Source organism: Microtus oregoni, unplaced genomic scaffold (assembly GCF_018167655.1).
Source record: "Microtus oregoni isolate MIOR12 unplaced genomic scaffold, Mior012 000041F_ref0000270, whole genome shotgun sequence".
NCBI classification, from domain to species: Eukaryota; Metazoa; Chordata; class Mammalia; order Rodentia; family Cricetidae; genus Microtus; species Microtus oregoni.
Window position 1 is genome coordinate 16,937,988 of NW_024543208.1, and position 17,180 is coordinate 16,955,167.

Consider the following 17,180-nt stretch of genomic DNA (forward strand, 5'->3'; position numbering starts at 1 on the left):
GCTCAGGTAGACTGTTTCGTTGGGTGAACCCATCATGGTCTTGACCTCTTTGCTCATATTCTCACTCCGTTCACTCTTCAGCTGGACTTTGGTAGCTCACCCAGTGCTCTGATGCGAGTCTCTGCCTCTGCTTTCATCAGTTGCTGGATGAAGGTTCTATGGTGACATTTAAGATATTCATCAGTCTGATTACAGGCCAGGCCAGTTTGGGCACCCTCTCCTCTATTGCTTTAAGTCTTAACGGGGTGGGAGGGGGTGTTCCTGGGGCATTGATGGAGTCATGAGGTTAAAACAAACTGAGACAATATCTGTTGTGGGCCTCAGATGCTATCTGATGACATTCTTAGCCTTGTGGTTGGTAGAAGCTCACGTTCTTTTAAGTTAATACATCCCAAAAGGCTCAACGTGTTAGTCACCAGGATGTTAGATTAGACACACGAGTGGGCAAGGGAGGGCTGTTAAGCAGACTGAAGACAGCTCAGCATAGGCTGTAATTAGGCTCTGAGCCTGCAAACATTCTTGTCTCAGCCCGATCACTGGCCTTCTCGTCAGTTTATCAGCCTTGTAGGAGATTCAGGGTCAGGTGGGGTTTCTTCCAGGAACTTTTATCCACACCGTCACACTAAATTCCCTGTTCTAGAAGAGGGAAATAGGTTTACTTTTATATACCCCAGTTGTCAGAGCATTGAGAAAAGAACTCTGTAGTATGGCCCTGTTTTCTAGACAACACTTCTTTTCTAGCCATAAAATTTGTGGTGTCTGGTGTTGGGGCTGGAGTGAGTCTACCATCATCTACTGTCATGTGTACAGCTCCCACTTAGAGCCTCTTCCTCACCACCAGACAAGGTCACAGAGCTCTCTCTCTGGATCCAATGAGGATAGTGGTAATGAAAACATTGTTACTCTAACCAGAAAGTGTGAAATGAAATTTTGAAGCTAATTTTGTGATTAAAAATTAAAAAAAGAGTGAATGATACCTTTGTTTTTTGCATCTTCAGGAAATCAGACAGCACCCAAACCAGCAGCAGCCACTACAGGCATTTCATCTGTGCTGTTTGCGACTGCAGTGCATGCATACCGATAGTAAGTAGTTGGGAGAGAAAGCACTGAGCTATGGAAGGCTGGGAAGCATAGGATGCAGTTCCTGTCCTTTCTCAGAAGCTCACCCATTGCAGCCTAGTTCCTTAGCCCTTGCCTAGATAGAGCCTTAGATAATTCACCGTTATCTTGTCTGTGCTGTTAGTGTTTGGGCCCTCCACAGCAGCTTCTTAAATTCTCAGGGATACTGTGGACAATAGATGATTGGAGAATGAAGAGGGTGGGGCTGGGTGTGATCACACTCACTTTAATCCTATCACTTGGGTGGCAGAGACTGCAGGACCTCTGTGTGTTCCAGACCAGCCAGAGTTATGCCAATGAGAGCCTGTCTCAAAGAAAAAGAAGTTGCAGAAGAGCTTTAGATTAAAAACTACCCACCTCTGTCCTCTTCTCCAGGCAAGATGCCTAGTTGTATCAAAAGAGAGTACGGCCTTCATGGTTTAGAGGGGTCCTGATATCTGTTGTTTTCTTGCTTCAATAGCATAAATGGTCAATATGCAAAGCAGGGCAAATTCGGAGCTGCCGTCCTGGGGAACCACACGACCAGAGAGGTGAGAAGCCCCACGTATTGTTAATATGAGAGCTTTGGTTTTTTTCTACCTGATCTGGCTCATGGGTCAGAGGGTAAGAGTGGCTACTAATGATAACTCTGACTGTTCAGGATTCAGTAGATGGCCTCGGTTTGCTTGCTGTCATCATTAAAGCAAGTGCAGCTGCTCAGAATGTTTGCTTTAGACATTTCCTTTGTGATGGTTCCAGTGTTAGAGCTGGAAAGCTTTGGTCAACTGTCAAGGATGCTCTTCGTTGGGGAATGATCGTTCATTGTACCATCAACACATTCCATGTTTATGCCTATGTTAATGACCAATATTTATCCTCTGCAAGTCTGAAAACAAGGTTGAACAGTTGATTACTGTACATTAGCAGTGTGAAGTGTACTGGATGTCACTAAATACCTCCAAGCCTGACTTCTTTAAGTTAGTAATCCAGTTCAAATACCTCTCCAGAACGTTGAGTTAGACATTATTGAGTTAAACATAAGAAATTTTCACATTTCAGAGGCCCAGAGAACACAGGGTTCATGCTTCTTGGCAAACAGCTAAGATTAGTTGCCCTTGGTGACTGATACAATGGACAAAGCTGTAAGACACACAAAAACAAGTATAGGAAATTTGAAACACAAGTATGTGGTACAAGTTCACAGTACATCTTAATCTCAGTCACTACCAGGAAGTGTTCACATTTCTTTGTCCCGCTGTGGTTTTTCTTCTTGTACATCCATTTGAATCAACATCTAGTGAGGTTACCCATTGCAGTTGGCTCCTGTGTCCCTGAATCTTCCATCTGTTGGTTATTTTTACTCATTATTCTTTAGGCCTTTTCCTCTTTGCTTCTTTGGTGGACCTGCCACCCAACTCCCAAATAAATCACACATGGAGACTTATTATTTCTTATAAATGCCTGGCCTTAGCTTGACTTGTTTCTTTCTTTTTTTTGGGGGGGGGGAGGTATGGGGAGTTTATTGAGTGGATATTGGGAGGGTGTAAGGGTAGGGGAGTTATGTGGGGAGAGGAAAGGGGGAGAAGAAGAACGGACAGAGAGAGCGTGCATTGTTTCAGACAGATACAGTAACACAGCTTCACAGAGTTAAACACATGCAACATAAACAAAAGAAACATGCCTCAAATTAATATTCCCCAACAGCCATCTTCTCATTAGGAAGCAAATGATGGCTGGCTGTATCTTGTTTTGTGTCTTAGCAGCTGCTGCTGACTATTATTTGGACCTATTAATTAGAGATGACAATTTGGATCTTAGGACTCTAGTTGTGAGATATCACTATGTTTGATGGCTAGAAAGAGGTAGTAGGTTGGAGAAGCAATTATAAAGAAGCAGATAAGGGGCTGGAGATATGGCTTTGAGGTTAAGAGTATCAGCTTCTCTTGTAGAGGACTTGAGTTTGGTTCTCAGCACGCACATATTGGCTCACAGCTGTCTTTAATTCCAATTCAGGGAATCTGATACCCTCTTCTGCCTCTGCATGGATGTGATGCATAGACATATATACAGGCAAAACACTCATTTACATAAAATAAAGTAAATTTTAGGGACTGGAGAGATTGCTCAGTGGTTAAGAGCCCTCGTTGCCCTTTCAGAGGACCAAGATTCAATTCCCAGCATCCACGTTGCTACTCATAATTGTCTATAACTTCAGTTCAAGGGGATCCAATGCTCTCTTCTAGCCTCAACAGACACCAGGCAGAAGGTACAGACATGGTACACAGACATACATGCAGACAAAACATGCATTCGTATTAAAAAGTTGATAGCTGGTGATAGCACACACAGGACCTGAGAGGCAGATGCAGGAGGATCTCTGTAGGCTCAAGGGAGATATGGTTTTCTAGAGCTACACAGTGAGATCCTGTCTTAAAGAAGAAAGACACAGATAAATTGCATCAGTTATATTGTAAGTTCTTTAGATTAAAAAAAAACTCTCTGGGGAGCTGTAGAAATGTTGAAGGGAAGATAAATGAAAGAAAGCAATGGGGCGCCTCTGTTGGATACCTTGAGCATATAGCTGCCTTCAGGTGACACAAGCAGAAACTGCTCAAGAAAAGAGAAATTAACAGCCCAGAGTCTTGCAGCTCTACATGGCTTTTCCCCTGTGGAACATTTGTTGAGGTCAGGGGTGGTATTAAGTCCAGGCACTGGGCCAGAGTCAACAATTTCTGCAGCTTTGTGGTGCGTAATAGAAACACTTGTAGAGAGAGAGGACAAGTGACAACTGTCTTCTTCTTGTGTTTGCTAGATTTTGAACTTCATGGGGAAGTAGCTAAAGAACTCAGCTAAAAGTCTGTTGAGTAGAACTTTAAGAACCAAGGAGTTAGAGACTGTCTAGGCACTTAGCCAAAACCTTGGACAGGTCCTACCTGAGAATCAGGACAACTTAGAAGCAGACTGGTTTGTAAAAATTTTTTAAGATTTGTTTATTTATTTTAAGTATATGAATATTTTACCTTCATTGTTTTTCTTTGTACCAAGTGAGGGTGTGGTGCCCGTAGAGGTGAGAAGAGAGCACTGAACCCTCTGAAACTGAATCAGAAGAGTTGGGAGCATGTGCAGGCACTAGGAATTAGGGGCCACAGCTGTGCTTCCACCGAGTCGGCCCTCCAGCATGATCCTCTTACGGCCACTTCAGTTTACCATTGTAGTGATCAACCCTTCACTCTGAAAAATAGAATACACATCAGATTTTATTCTTAAAAATATTTATTTTATTATTTTTAGTTATGTGTAAGTATTTGTGTCTACATGTGGGAATATGCACATTCATGCAGGTAGCTGAGGGGCCCAAAGGTGTCTTTTACCTTGGAGATAGAGTTACAGATGGTTTTGAGTCTCCTATCTTGAATTTGGGGAACTAAACGCAGGTGCTCTAGAAGAGCAACAAACGCTCTTAACCACTGAGCCATTTTGTCTCTAGCCCGTGGGTGAAGTCTCTGTTGGTTTAACTGATGTGTAATGCACGTGCACCAGTCATTCTTAGCCTTATGTAAGTGAACTCGTATGATATTTATCTTTTTGTGATTCACTTGCTTTATTAGCTCAGTACCCTCAAAGTTCATCCATGATTTTTCTTTTTTTTTTTCTTTTTTTTGGGGGGCAGGACAAACTGCGTTGTATTAATCAGCAGAGAAGAGGCAGAATGGGGGGACAAACTGTGTGTGGTATGAATCAGCACAGAGGAAGAGATGAAAGGGGGCTGGATGAGAGCGTTCGGCTAGGAACTTTTGGAGTGTTGTTAATTTAGGTTAAACAGCCCCAATTTAAAAGAATATTTTTGTAAAAGGCTGCTTAAGGGCGTTTGAATAATTGGCTTGGAATTGTAAGGACCCACTGGAAGCTCATGCCTGTGTGACTCAAGCCTGTTGAGATGCATCCACGAACAGAGCCCTTGCGTCACAAATGGGGTGCATGAGAAGTCGGTGAGGAACATCTCCCGACACCCAAGTCCCATCTCAGCAAAAGGCTTGGTTTTAGCTGCCTGGATCAGACTTTTGGCGTGGCCAAGACTTCAACAAAAGCCTGAAAAATGAATGGGTCACCCCAGGGGACCCCACCTGCATAGAGTCCAAAGCCAGTCTAGTCTGGCTGAGCGCTTGGGAGCATTTTCCAACACGTTGGCGCCGTGCCCGTTGGGAAAAACAGATCCAGCTTCATGGGACCTCCAACTGTTAAGAATATTTTTTTAACAGAGCCTCTCCGCTGGTGAAAGAATTCCAATCAGACCAGATTAAGCCAAGGAAAGAATTATTCTACCTAGGTGTATTCATAAAGAGAGGATTTAGCTATGAAATTTAGATGAGGTTTAGGAGACTTGGCTGTGGGCCAAGACTATTTTCTCTCTGATTACCAACATAGTTAACCTATGTTTTCCATCATTAAACTAAACAACTTTGGCAGCATTTCCGGCGTGATCATAAGTCCCAGCTTATCTTCAAACCTGAAGAGGAAAGTATGCAGTTGACTGGGTCACAAAAGAGTCAAGAAATCAGGTGTTTCTTGCTCAGGGCAAACAAGGAAAGCAGAGGCCTCGGGGATAGACCTGGAATTCTGCTGACCATCCTTGAAATCCAGGAATAAACACACCCTTTGCCACACTGCAAAATTCTTCTAGTATGCTGCTGGACTCAGTGCAGCAGGATTGTGTTGAAGACTTTGAAGCAGTGCTCATAGGGCACTCCGTCTGCACTTTAGAGTTTGGATGTCACAGACTCCACACCTGCAGGCCCTGCACTGGCCCTAGGCATGTCAAGTCCTAGAAAACAGGCTCTCTTTATTTCTGCAGAATCGTTATTTACATTCCCCAACACCACTTCTGATTCTACTAACTTGAATTTTCTCTCCTTATTTACTTAAAACTTTTTAATTTATTAGATTAAAAAAATACCAATTCAGGTTCTCACTTCCTCCCCTCCCCATTTCCTCCACATACCCTCCCACCTCACCCCCATCCAATCCTCAGAAAAGGTAAGGCATTGCTTTGGGGAAGGTCCAAGGCCCTCCCTATTATATCTAGGCTGAGCAAGGTGTCCATCCAAAGAGAACCAGTTCCCCAAAAGCCAATACAAGCAGTGGGGATAAATCCTGGTGCCACTGCCAGTGGCCCCTTAGTCTGCCCCAGCAATTCAACGGTCAACCACATTCAGAGGAACTAGTTTGGTCCTATGCTTGTTCCTTTTCAGTCCGGCTGGAGCTGGTGAACTCCTATTAGCTCAGGTAAACTGTTTCAGTGGGTGAACCCGTCAAGGTCTTGACCTCTTTGCTCATATTGTTGTTCCTTCCATTCTTAACTGGACTTTGGGAGCTCAGTCCAGTGCTCTGATGTGGGTCTCTGCCTCTGCCTCCATCAGTTGCTGGATGAAGGCTCTATGGTGATATTTAAGATAATCATCAGTCTGATTACAGGGCAAGTCAAGATTGGCCTCCTCTCCTCTATTGCCCAGGGTCATAGGTGGGGTCATCCTTTTGCATTCTTGGGAATTTTTCTAGAGCCAGGTTTCTACTAACCCTATAATGGCTCCCTCAATCAAGATATCTCTCTCCTTGCTCTCATCTCTGTCCTTCTTCCATCTTGACCATCCCATTTCCTCAAGTTCTCCTCTCCCCTTCTCTTCTCCTCCTACCCTCCCCTCTTCCCTCTCCCCAAACCCCCATGCTCCCAACCCTGCCAGTCAATCCTGTCCATTTCCAATTTCGAGGTGGGTCTATATATATTTTACTTTGGGTTCACCTTAGTACTTAGCTTCTCTAGGTTCATGAACTATAGGCTCAATATTCTTTGTTTATGACTAGTATCCACTTAGGAGTGAGTACATACCATATTCATCTTTTTGGGTCTGGGTTATCTCACTCGGGATAGTGTTTTCTAATTCCATCCATTTACATGCAAAATTCAAGATTTTATTTTATTTTTTTCCTGCTTGCTGGCTAGAAAAGCCGAGGGAGTTGGGGGAGGGGCCTGGGGTTTTGTCCCATCTGAGAGGTCCTAGAGAGTGGGGCATTCTGCCTTGTGGCTGTTCACTCATCTCTTAAGTCCCCTCAGTATTGAAGTAAGCTGTGCTTCAGAGTTCCACTGAGGTTTCCCATCCATGGTTTTTCTTACCCATGATCTTTCTAAGTACATGCTGTAGTTCTTGCTATAATCCTGACTCTCTGTGTGTAGTCCTATACCAAGAAAAATACCAGTAAGAAATAAGGACAAAATAAATTTGCAAACAAACAAAAGTTGAGAGAATCCATTATCAATGCATTGTTACTATGAGAAACTTGGAAAGAAGTTCATTAGGTAGAAGGAGGTATATGTCCATGTCCTCTAGAAAACATGGAGAAAGTTCACAGATGCTCTGTCCATAATGGTTTCCAACTGGACACAACCTGATGAGAGTGAGTAAATAAGCTGAGGTGTATTTATATAGAGTAATAGTGATGTACGATAGAGAACCAAGTATTGCTAAGTAACAGGGCTCGAGTCTATGTTAAAAAGCAGGACAAGAGGCAGGCGGATCTCTGTGAGTTCGAGACCAGCCTGGTCTACAGAGCTAGTTCCAGGACAGGCTCCAAAGCCACAGAGAAACCCTGTCTCAAAAAACCAAAAAAAAAAAAAAAAAAAAGCAGGACAAAAATCAAGATCTAGAATCATTTATAGTGATTTAACTATAGTGAAATTGACCTGTGACCGAGTCATAGTAGTGGTTCCCTGGGGTAGGGAGAGATTATGATAGGAAGGGGCAGAGGAAGCTATTAGGATGTAGGAAACGTTGGTCTTTTCTCAATCTGGCTGATTCCACATGGGCACATATACATGTGAAAATTCACACACATATCATTTATGTGATTTCTCCCTCACGTTTAGAAGATTTTTGTTGTTGGTGGTGGTGGTTGATTGGTGTTTTCTGTTGAGACAGAGTTTCATTCTGAAGTTCATATTGAATTCAAACTCATGGCAGTCCTCCTGTGTCAGCCTCCCAAGTGCTGGGTTACAGGCACGCACCAGCCAATCTAGCTTGTATCATCTGTAAAACATCCAGGCACCATCTCTTAGTTACCCCTCACACGAATGGAAATGCCAACAAAACAAAGCTATTGTTAATTATGGGTAGAGTGAGGCCAGAACGACAAGAGTTAAAGTGGGCAATGAAGAATCGTATTCCCAGACCGAACGCAGCCTCATGTCTTACATCTGCTTTCTTTTTCTGTCCGTTGTGTTCGATTACAGTATAGGATCCTTCTTTACATCAGTCAGCAGCAGCCAGTGACTGTGGCTACAATTCATCTGAACTTTGAGCTAATGGTAAGAGCCCCTCATGCTGGAGTCACCAGCCCCTTTAGGTCTGTGGGAAAGATGGCCCTAAATATTCTTGGTAGGAAAAGATCCTCTGCTCAGACCTGGACATCAGTAAGCAACCTTTCAAAAAGGTCGCCTGGCTCCTTTTGGGAACGTGGACTAATGGAGGCTGGGGAGGGGGGGTCCTTACTAGCTCTCCGAGTCCCGAGTCAGTCGTGGACTAATGGAGGCTGGGGAGGGGGGTCCTTACGACCTCTCCGAGTCCTGAGTCAGTCATGCTCTGTGAGCTGAGAGTCGAGTTACCCATGTGCTGCTCTGCTTGAATTACCCACACTTTTTTTCTTTTTCTAGGTTCGGTCCAATAACTACTGCACCTTTTATGATGACCAGAGACAAAACTGGTCTATCATGTTTGAGTCAGAGAAGGCTGCTGTGGCGTTCAATAAGCAGGTAACGTCTTCTTCCTCTTTCCTGTGCAAAGCCAGAGTACTTGTTTGGAGTCTTCCTTACTTACGTTATGGCAAAACCATTACTGCTCTGTGTTATCAATGACAAGGTAAAGAACCCACTAAACTTGCTGTGTTGTAGGAAAAGAATAGAAGTTCTTACTGAAATTGCCTGAGGAAATGTTTAAAGGGAAAAATGGAGAAATATAAGCTTATTTGATTAAACAGTTTTTTGCTATGCTAGAGCAATGGTCAGGTGTTAAAATACTTGTTGCTGTGCAAGTGTAAGGACCAGAGTTCACATCCCCAGCACTCAAATAAGTGGTAGACGAGTGTGGCAGAGGTGGATTCCCAGAGCAAACTGGTTGGTTAGACTAACAGAACAGGGGGCTGTGGGTTCAGCCAGAGACCCTGTCTCAGTAATTATAGCTATCAAGGGAGACATCTAACATTAATCTCTGACCTCCAGACACATGCAGCCTCACATCCATGTGTCCAGACATGTGAACACATGTATACACATACCACACACATCTATACATGCAAAAATCCTTACCTTTTTTGCTACACAATTTTCTTAAAGATACATGGAACCCGCAAAAGTAGCATTTCAAAAGACTTGAAATTTTATAAACTCATTGTAGAAAACATCTAAAAAATCATTTAAAGGCTACTTGGTAAAGTGCTTGTCATGTAAGCATGAGGACTTGAGTTCTATCCCTAGAACTGTGTGACAAAGAGAAAGTCAAGAGTGGTGGTGTCCTTAGAATCCTTGTGCCCCCCCACAAGCATATAACACACACACTCATGGCTTTGCTATCCAGTGTAAGGACCCGACTGTTTCTCTGTCCCTACAGCCGTTTTTTAAAATGATCACTCAGAGGCTTATATTAATTATAAATGGTTGGTTTATTACTGGCTAGCCCTTATCTTTAAATTAATCCATATCTGTTCTGTGTATTGCCACATGGCCGATGGCTTACCAGTGCTCTAGCATCTCGCTCCTTCAGCCGCTGCTGGAGTCTTCCAGACTCCGCCCTTTTTCTCCTGTATCTCTGCTTGGATTTCCTGCCTGGCTCTATCCTGCCTTGCCATAGGCCAAAGCAGCTTTATTTACCAACCAATGAGAGCAACACATATTCACAGCATACAGAAAGACTATCCTACATCAACCCAGAGTAACACATATTAACACATTATATTGCTTTTTTAAATGTGTATAATAAGTGTAAGTATGTGTATTCCTTCAAGAGTTCTACATTTTCTGTATTTTATCTTTCCACCTCATGAAAATTATTTAGGACGCTTGTAATATGGATGTTCTCTGTTATGGTTTGAATGTGCCTTTCCCTAGGAGATTATTGAAATCTAATCACTGAGGTGATGGTAGGAGGAGGTTAGGTCTTTGGGAGTTGATTATTAGATCATGAGATCAGAGCCTCTGTATACTTACTTTTATTTCCTAGGCACATTGCTAAGCACTCTGTTTGAATTGGCCTGTCTAGTTTTCATAGCCGCCCTATACGATTTGCAAAGCTCTTCTTCATTTTGCAAGTGGGAATGGGTAGATAGATATGTGGAGATTAAGTTAATTGCTGTAGGTCAGAATTAAGAACTGGCAATGCCTGAATCTGTACCCAGATATCCTGACTCCAATGCTGTCTTCTTAGGCACCTTGATTCCTGGCCAGATTACTAACTTTGGAATGGCTTACTTCTAAACTTGTTACCTGCTTGTTAGTATGCAGTTGTTTGAGGAAGAATATTAGTGGTGATTGAATGGGTATGTATGAAGCTTAAACCAAGCTGATGGTGCTCTGATTTTGACCTTGCAGGTGTGTGTGGCCAAGTGCAATAGCCATTCTTCCTTGGATGCAGTGCTATGTCAGGATCTGGTTGCAGCAGAGGGTCCTGCAGTAGACATTGGAGATTCTTTGGAAGTAACCTATACAGGCTGGCTCCTTCAGAATCAGGTGCTGGGCCAGGTAAGACTTTATTTCCCAAGTTCTTTCTGTGTAAGTGGCCTGCGACCTTCCATGTGCAATGGAAAGTGAACTCTGATTAGTAGAACCCTTGTGAGGGCTGGATCCGTGTCCACAACTGCTTTGGGGCACATTCATGAAAAGCTCCTGTGCAGATGTGCTCAGTGCCCCACACCCACCTCATGTCTATCTAGGAGGGACACAGTTTCCCAAGGATAACTGATGTGTGTGTCTTGTCCTCACTACCACTTTTAAACCTGAATATATCTTTAAGAAATAGATCTTATTTTTAAAACTTCTCACCATATTTCTTTTTCTTCTTGAAAAAGGCTCACTATGTAGCCCTGGATGGCCTGGAACTTGCTAGGTAGATCAGGCTGGCCTGGAGTTCACAGAGATCTGCCTGCCTCTGCCCTCTCCCCAGAGTTCTGGGATTAAAATCACACCACTGTGTCTAGCTACCATTTCCTTTTTAACAGACACTGTAAATATGTTGAAACGTTTGTTTTTAGTACTAAATTCTCAAAAGACAAAGAATTGTATGACTTAAGAAGTGTGAATGTGTGGGCCGTAGTGGCGTCAATGTTTAATCCAGCACTTGGAAGGCAGGTGCAGGAAGATCTCTATGAGTTTGGGGCCTGCCCGGTCTACAGAGTGAGCTCCAGGCCATCCGGGGTACATAGTAAAAACCTGTATCAAAAAAGGATGCTGAGCTGATTAAGTCCAGTTGTATCCCGGTTTGACCTGGACCAAATCTGTTAAACTCTTGGTTTTCCCGTACAAGGAGGTTAGTAATCCTCATCCCAACTTCCTGGCAGGACTGTATCAGCACCAAATGGAAACATTTGTTATAGATGAAAAGGTGCTCAGCTGATAGTGCCAGAAGTGTGCTGCTCTCCAGTTTGGTAAATCCTTGTTCCTGGGACATTCGTTGTGATAACCTCCAACCATAATGTAGTCCTATCTTTTTAATTTCCTCAGAAGCTATGTGCCCATTATTATACCTGTCATTTCCTGTTAGTTGATTATCATGATTATTATTGTTTTTGAAACTGACTTGACTTTATTTATTTTACCAAATGACAGGTTTTTGACTCTACTGCTAACAAAGATAAACCACTTCGCCTGAAATTGGGATCAGGAAAAGTAGTCAAGGTAAAAGCCTGTTTTGGAATTTAGCTTAAATTTTGTAGTATTCCTAACCTGTCCTTAACCTCTAGAATCTGGAAATGCTTGTTTGAAGGGTAGGAAGGTGTTTTCTACACTGTTGACATTGGAGAAATGTTTGCTTCTTATACTGAAGATGAGTGCATTTGTTTTCTTGGATCCTCCCTTTCTTTTTCCTCCTAAGGCTGTGATGAAATTATTCCATTGTTCCCACAGCCTAATGGAGAGGTGGCACTGTTTCTTCCAGCAACTGCCATAATGCTCGCTTCTCATCTGTTTGATTTGAGTTGGGAATTTTGCTTATCAATGAGTATTTTAGTAGGTGACCAGTGTCATGGTGTGGGAATGTGCTGGGTCTATTCATCCATATGCAAAAGTTTTTTTCTCTTCATTGCCTATGCCTGTTCCCTCCAAATTCTTTAGAGACTTTTTCTATTAACTAGTTAAAGCATACTCCTTGAAGTTAGACACATCTCATGTCCAGCATCAGCTTTATACCTACTGAGTGTATGGTCTTTAATGCAGCTATTGAACCTCCAAAATTCTCTTTTCTTACTTAAGTGAAGGCTATGCCAGCAATCATGAATTAAACAAACAGATGGAATTAAATAAGCAGGTGAAATTCTTAATCATAGCACCTGGAAAGATGTGATTAATATGTGTTAGCTTCCACTCTTTTAATAGTATTTACTTCTGCCCCCAGCATTTAAATGTTTGCCCAACTCCAGATATGCTAGCTTTTATTCCTTTTTTTTAGTTTGTTTATTGCGTGTGTGGTGTATATGTGTAAGTTTATGTGTTTGTGTGCATGTTCTTTTTGTCTGATGAGTTTTTCCCCACTTCTGGTTTCTATAGGGCTTAGAGGATGGACTATTGGGCATGAAGAAAGGAGGAAAACGGTTAATTATCATTCCTTCAGCCTGTGCTGCTGGCTCTGAAGGAGTGATAGGCTGGGCCCAGCCAACAGACTCAATCTTGGTGTTTGAGGTAGAAGTTAGGCGGGTAAGTGAAACTGACCTGTGTTAACGCTTGTAAATCAGATATGAAGATACAGATTGCTTTTTAAAAATAGAAATGGCAGGGTAGGAAGGTTTGTTAAATCCTTGCCTTCAGGCATGAGGTCTGAGTTCAGTTCTCAGAACCTACATGGACATGCTGGTAGGTGGTGAGTGTTAATAATGACCATATGTATTTGTATACATAGTCATATTTGCATATATGTATATATAAACACATACACAAGACACACACACACACGTGTTCATAGGAATTTCTGAAAGCTTTAGAAGAAATCTGAGTGCTTTTCTCTGAGAATGGACTTGGAGTTCATTGTCTTGTCTTTTTTTAGTGTGTAAAAGTCTTGTCAGCTGCCAGGTGGTGGTGGCACACACCTTTAATTCCAGCACTTGAGAGGCAGAGGCAGGTGGTGGCTCTCAGTGAGTTTGAGGCCAGCCTGATCTACAAAGTCAGTTCCAAAACAGCCAGGAATGTTACACAAAGAAACCCTGTCTTGGGCTGGAGAGATGGCTCAGAGGTTGAGAGCACTGACTGCTCTTCCAGAGGTCCTGAGTTCAATTCCCAGCAACCACATGGTGGCTCACAGCCATCTGTAATGAGATCTGGTGCCCTCTTCTGGCCAGCAAGCATACAGACAGACGGAACACTGTATACATAATAAATAAATAATTAAAAAAAAAAAGAAAAGAAACCCTGTCTCGAAAAACCAAAAAAAAAAAAAAAAAAAAAATCTTGTCAGCCAGGTGTGGTGGTGCATATCTTTAATCCCAACATTTGGGATTAAAGCTGTCAGATCTTAGTGAGTTGTTTGTGGCCAAACTTATCTACTAATGAGTTTCAGGCCAGCCAGGGTCACACAGTGAGACCCTGTCTTTGAATGTCTATAATTTCTATACTAAAATTTTGGTTATTTTATAGTTCCTTCTCCCAAGTGACCTTGTTATTATTATGTTTAAATGGTGTGCTGGTGACTATAAACTATAAAATATAGTACAAATAATACATAGAATGACTATATGTAGGTGGCCCTCCTAATGGGAAGCCTTTCTCTCTGCTGGGCCAATCTAATCTTCTTACCACATGTCCCCCAGCTGCCTTTTTTATTTTTAAACATCTTATAGATTTTTCTTTGAGCTTGGGGAAATAAATCATGGGTAATCACAGACAACAAACTAGTTTAAAACTGTTAATACTGACTTGTAAACGTAACCAAAAGTTTTCTACTTTACCAGTAATCAAGAAATTAAAACTGAGCATAGTGGCACATGCCATTGGTCTCAGCATTTGAGAAGCAGAAGCAGGTGGATCTCTGTGAGTTTGAGTCCAACCTGGTCTATAGAGTGAGTTCCAGGACAATCAGAGCTACATAGTGAGACTCTGTCTCAAAGAACGAGAGAGAGAAATTAGAAAAAGCATGCTTGAGAGTGGGAAAGAGACTGGAGAGGGAAAATAAAGGGGAATGGGGTAAGGAGGAGGGAGATGAGGGGAGAGTATCTACTAAATAGACGTCACTTAAAAATGCCTTGTCATATCTAATATTTTAAATGGTGATTGGACAAAAAGCCAAGAGGACCTTGAGTTGGGAAAAAAAAAGAAAGAAAAAGGAGGTCTGGAGAGATGGTTCAGTAGTTAGGAGCACTTCCTGCTTTCCCAGAGGACCCAGGTTCAGTTCCCAGCACTCACATTAGCAGCTCATAACAGCCTGTAACTCCAGAGGATCCGTCAGTTACTGCTGGCCTTAGCAGTAACTGTGTGCAAGTGCTGCACATAAAGTCATGCAGGCACACTCATCTATGCATAATTTAAAAATAAAAATGTATCTTTAAACAAACAATTGGAGCCTGACAAGCATATTAAGTTGACAAAACTGATAATGATAACCCTTACCTAGCATGTCAAGGAGTCGAGAAAGGTTTATAGACTGCTGTGCCTGTGGACAAGTTCAGATTTTACAAAAGTGACTTAATAATTTATGCAAAACTTTTTAAAATGTGAGCATACTCCTTAAAAACATTTACTCTGTGTGTGCGTGTGTGTATTCTATAACACACATGTGAAGGGCGGAGGACGATTTACAGGAATCCGTTCTCTCCACTCCGTGGATTATGAAAATCAAATTCAAGTTGTTGGTCTTAATGGGTAGTGCTTTTACCCACTTAGTAATCTTCCGGGCCCAGGAGTATACCTTTTATCCAATAATTTAACTTACAGGAATTTGTACTCAGGAAATATCTAAGATAATATGCAAAGATCTAGACATAGAGCTAGACATTAAAGCATATTATTTGTGATAGAAATAAGTCATCTAATTAAGTGAAATAGGTTTTTATAATAGCATGTATATTTATGACTTCTGTTTCAAAAATCCTTTAGAAACTTTACCTTGTAGATCATAGCAAGAAAGAGCATGATCTCTAAGTTAGACAAACTTTTCAGTAGCTTTCATGAAAGCAATGAAGATAAATATTTAGTGACATGGAAGTGCATTAATGTGTAAGCAGAACAGTTACAAAGCTATAGCCCCGTTTGGAAAAGCACCTTTGCCCTCATTCATACACACAGATTGTAACTAACCATTTCCTTTGTCTTCTGCGTATGGAAGGGTAAGCCTGTACATTCTGTTTCACCCCAGGTGAAGTTGGCTAGAGATTTGGGCTCTGATGGCCACAGTGTGAGCTCCAGGGACTCTGCAGCACCCTCCCCCATACCTACTGCTGATAGCCTCTCAGGTGACCCTGTTGTGACATCACCCATACCACTGCCTCTCAAATCTGGGTAAGACGTTAGGGCCATGGCAAGCTCTAGGATTCTTCAGCCTGGTTCCTGAGATACAGTTTGAAACTGCAGTCACTTTTACGTAATTGGAGAAAAAATAAACAGGATCAGGAAAATGGGAAAATGCTGCATCAGTTTTACTGACAATGGATTAACAGTCTGTGAGAGTGGTGTGAGAATATCTGCAGAATTCTGGGGGAAAGCTGGGCAAAGGGCATGAAGACAGAACGAGAAAGCGGAATGGATTTGAAAGATTGCTCAGCTTTGGTTGCCTTCAAAGACTATACAAATAAAGAGGAGTTAAAATTCTGTTTTAGCTATTCAGTTGAACATTTCAAAAGCAATGTTTTTAAGCCATCTTAATTTGGGTTTGTGATTATAGATTTTGTATTATCTTAGGATGTTTTATTTCATTTCAGGGAGCCAACTCTTCGTTCCAAATCTAACTCTCTCAGTGAACAGCCTACTTTAAATGCAGTAAGTACAATTCTGTACCCCTGAGCCCTGGAGTGCTTGGTTTTATGTGTCTAGTATCTGGTTTGAGAGCCACTGACTTAGGATAGAAATTAATTATTACAATATTCTTTTCTTCCTACTTGGAAATCAGCCAGTAGACATTAGCTTGTGCTTTTACATCAGTAGTTCTGAGAAAATGATCTAACTTTCCAAATCCTCAGTTTCTTTATTGTTGCAGTGGAAATAATTTTCATAGCCCCCCTTTACAGTTCTTGTGAGGATTGAAGATGCTCTAGAGCCCTGAGCGCAGAGCCTGCGCAAAGCCGCTTTTAATGCACAGTAGTTGTGGCGTTGCTAGGAGACTGGTGTGAACCCCACCAGTGAAGTGCACCTCCATCTTAGAGATGCCATGTATTCCACTAGAAATGGATCAGAGGATAACCCTTGGCTTTCTCTGTTCTTATTCTGTGTGACCTTGAAGAACTCACTCTAAGCAGGTTTATTTCTTCATATGTAAATTGACATAAGGAAATGAACACTTGCTGAGTTTTCAGTATTATATTGACATATTATAAGTGCTTAATAAGCATTGTTTATATTACACTAGTATAATTTTATGTTATATGTATTTTATCTTGGACAAAAATTCTGTAACTGCCACTACCACCAAAGAAAGTGTGTGTGCGTGAGGACTGGAGAGCACTCATTTCCCTGGAAGAGTCACCGTCTTGTGATTTTATTCTCCCAGAGAAACTGAGGCTTCATCCACGGATGAAGTGAGCAGGTCACTGATTTTCTGTTTCTCCGATGGTCAGAGGAGAGGATCAATAGCTATTTCAGTAAGATTTGGATTTGAATGCCTTTAGGAGGGATGAAAAGGTAGTTTCCT

General features: G+C 42.0%; 1 protein-coding gene across 5 annotated transcripts in view; it reads left to right on the forward strand.

Annotated features, from left to right (window-relative positions):
- Fkbp15 (FKBP prolyl isomerase family member 15) overlaps positions 1–17,180 on the forward strand; it is a 61,073-nt gene that overhangs the window by 12,559 nt on the left and 31,334 nt on the right. For 4 of the 5 annotated variants that reach the window (XM_041632440.1, XM_041632441.1, XM_041632442.1 and 1 more), the window contains exons 3-11: positions 999–1,083; positions 1,580–1,649; positions 8,381–8,455; positions 8,801–8,899; positions 10,730–10,879; positions 11,963–12,031; positions 12,899–13,045; positions 15,693–15,835; positions 16,255–16,312. In XM_041632440.1, coding sequence (XP_041488374.1) covers positions 999–1,083; positions 1,580–1,649; positions 8,381–8,455; positions 8,801–8,899; positions 10,730–10,879; positions 11,963–12,031; positions 12,899–13,045; positions 15,693–15,835; positions 16,255–16,312 — 896 coding nt within the window. The remainder of the gene's footprint in view (positions 1–998; positions 1,084–1,579; positions 1,650–8,380; positions 8,456–8,800; positions 8,900–10,729; positions 10,880–11,962; positions 12,032–12,898; positions 13,046–15,692; positions 15,836–16,254; positions 16,313–17,180) is intronic. The other variant, XM_041632445.1, reaches the window with a different exon arrangement.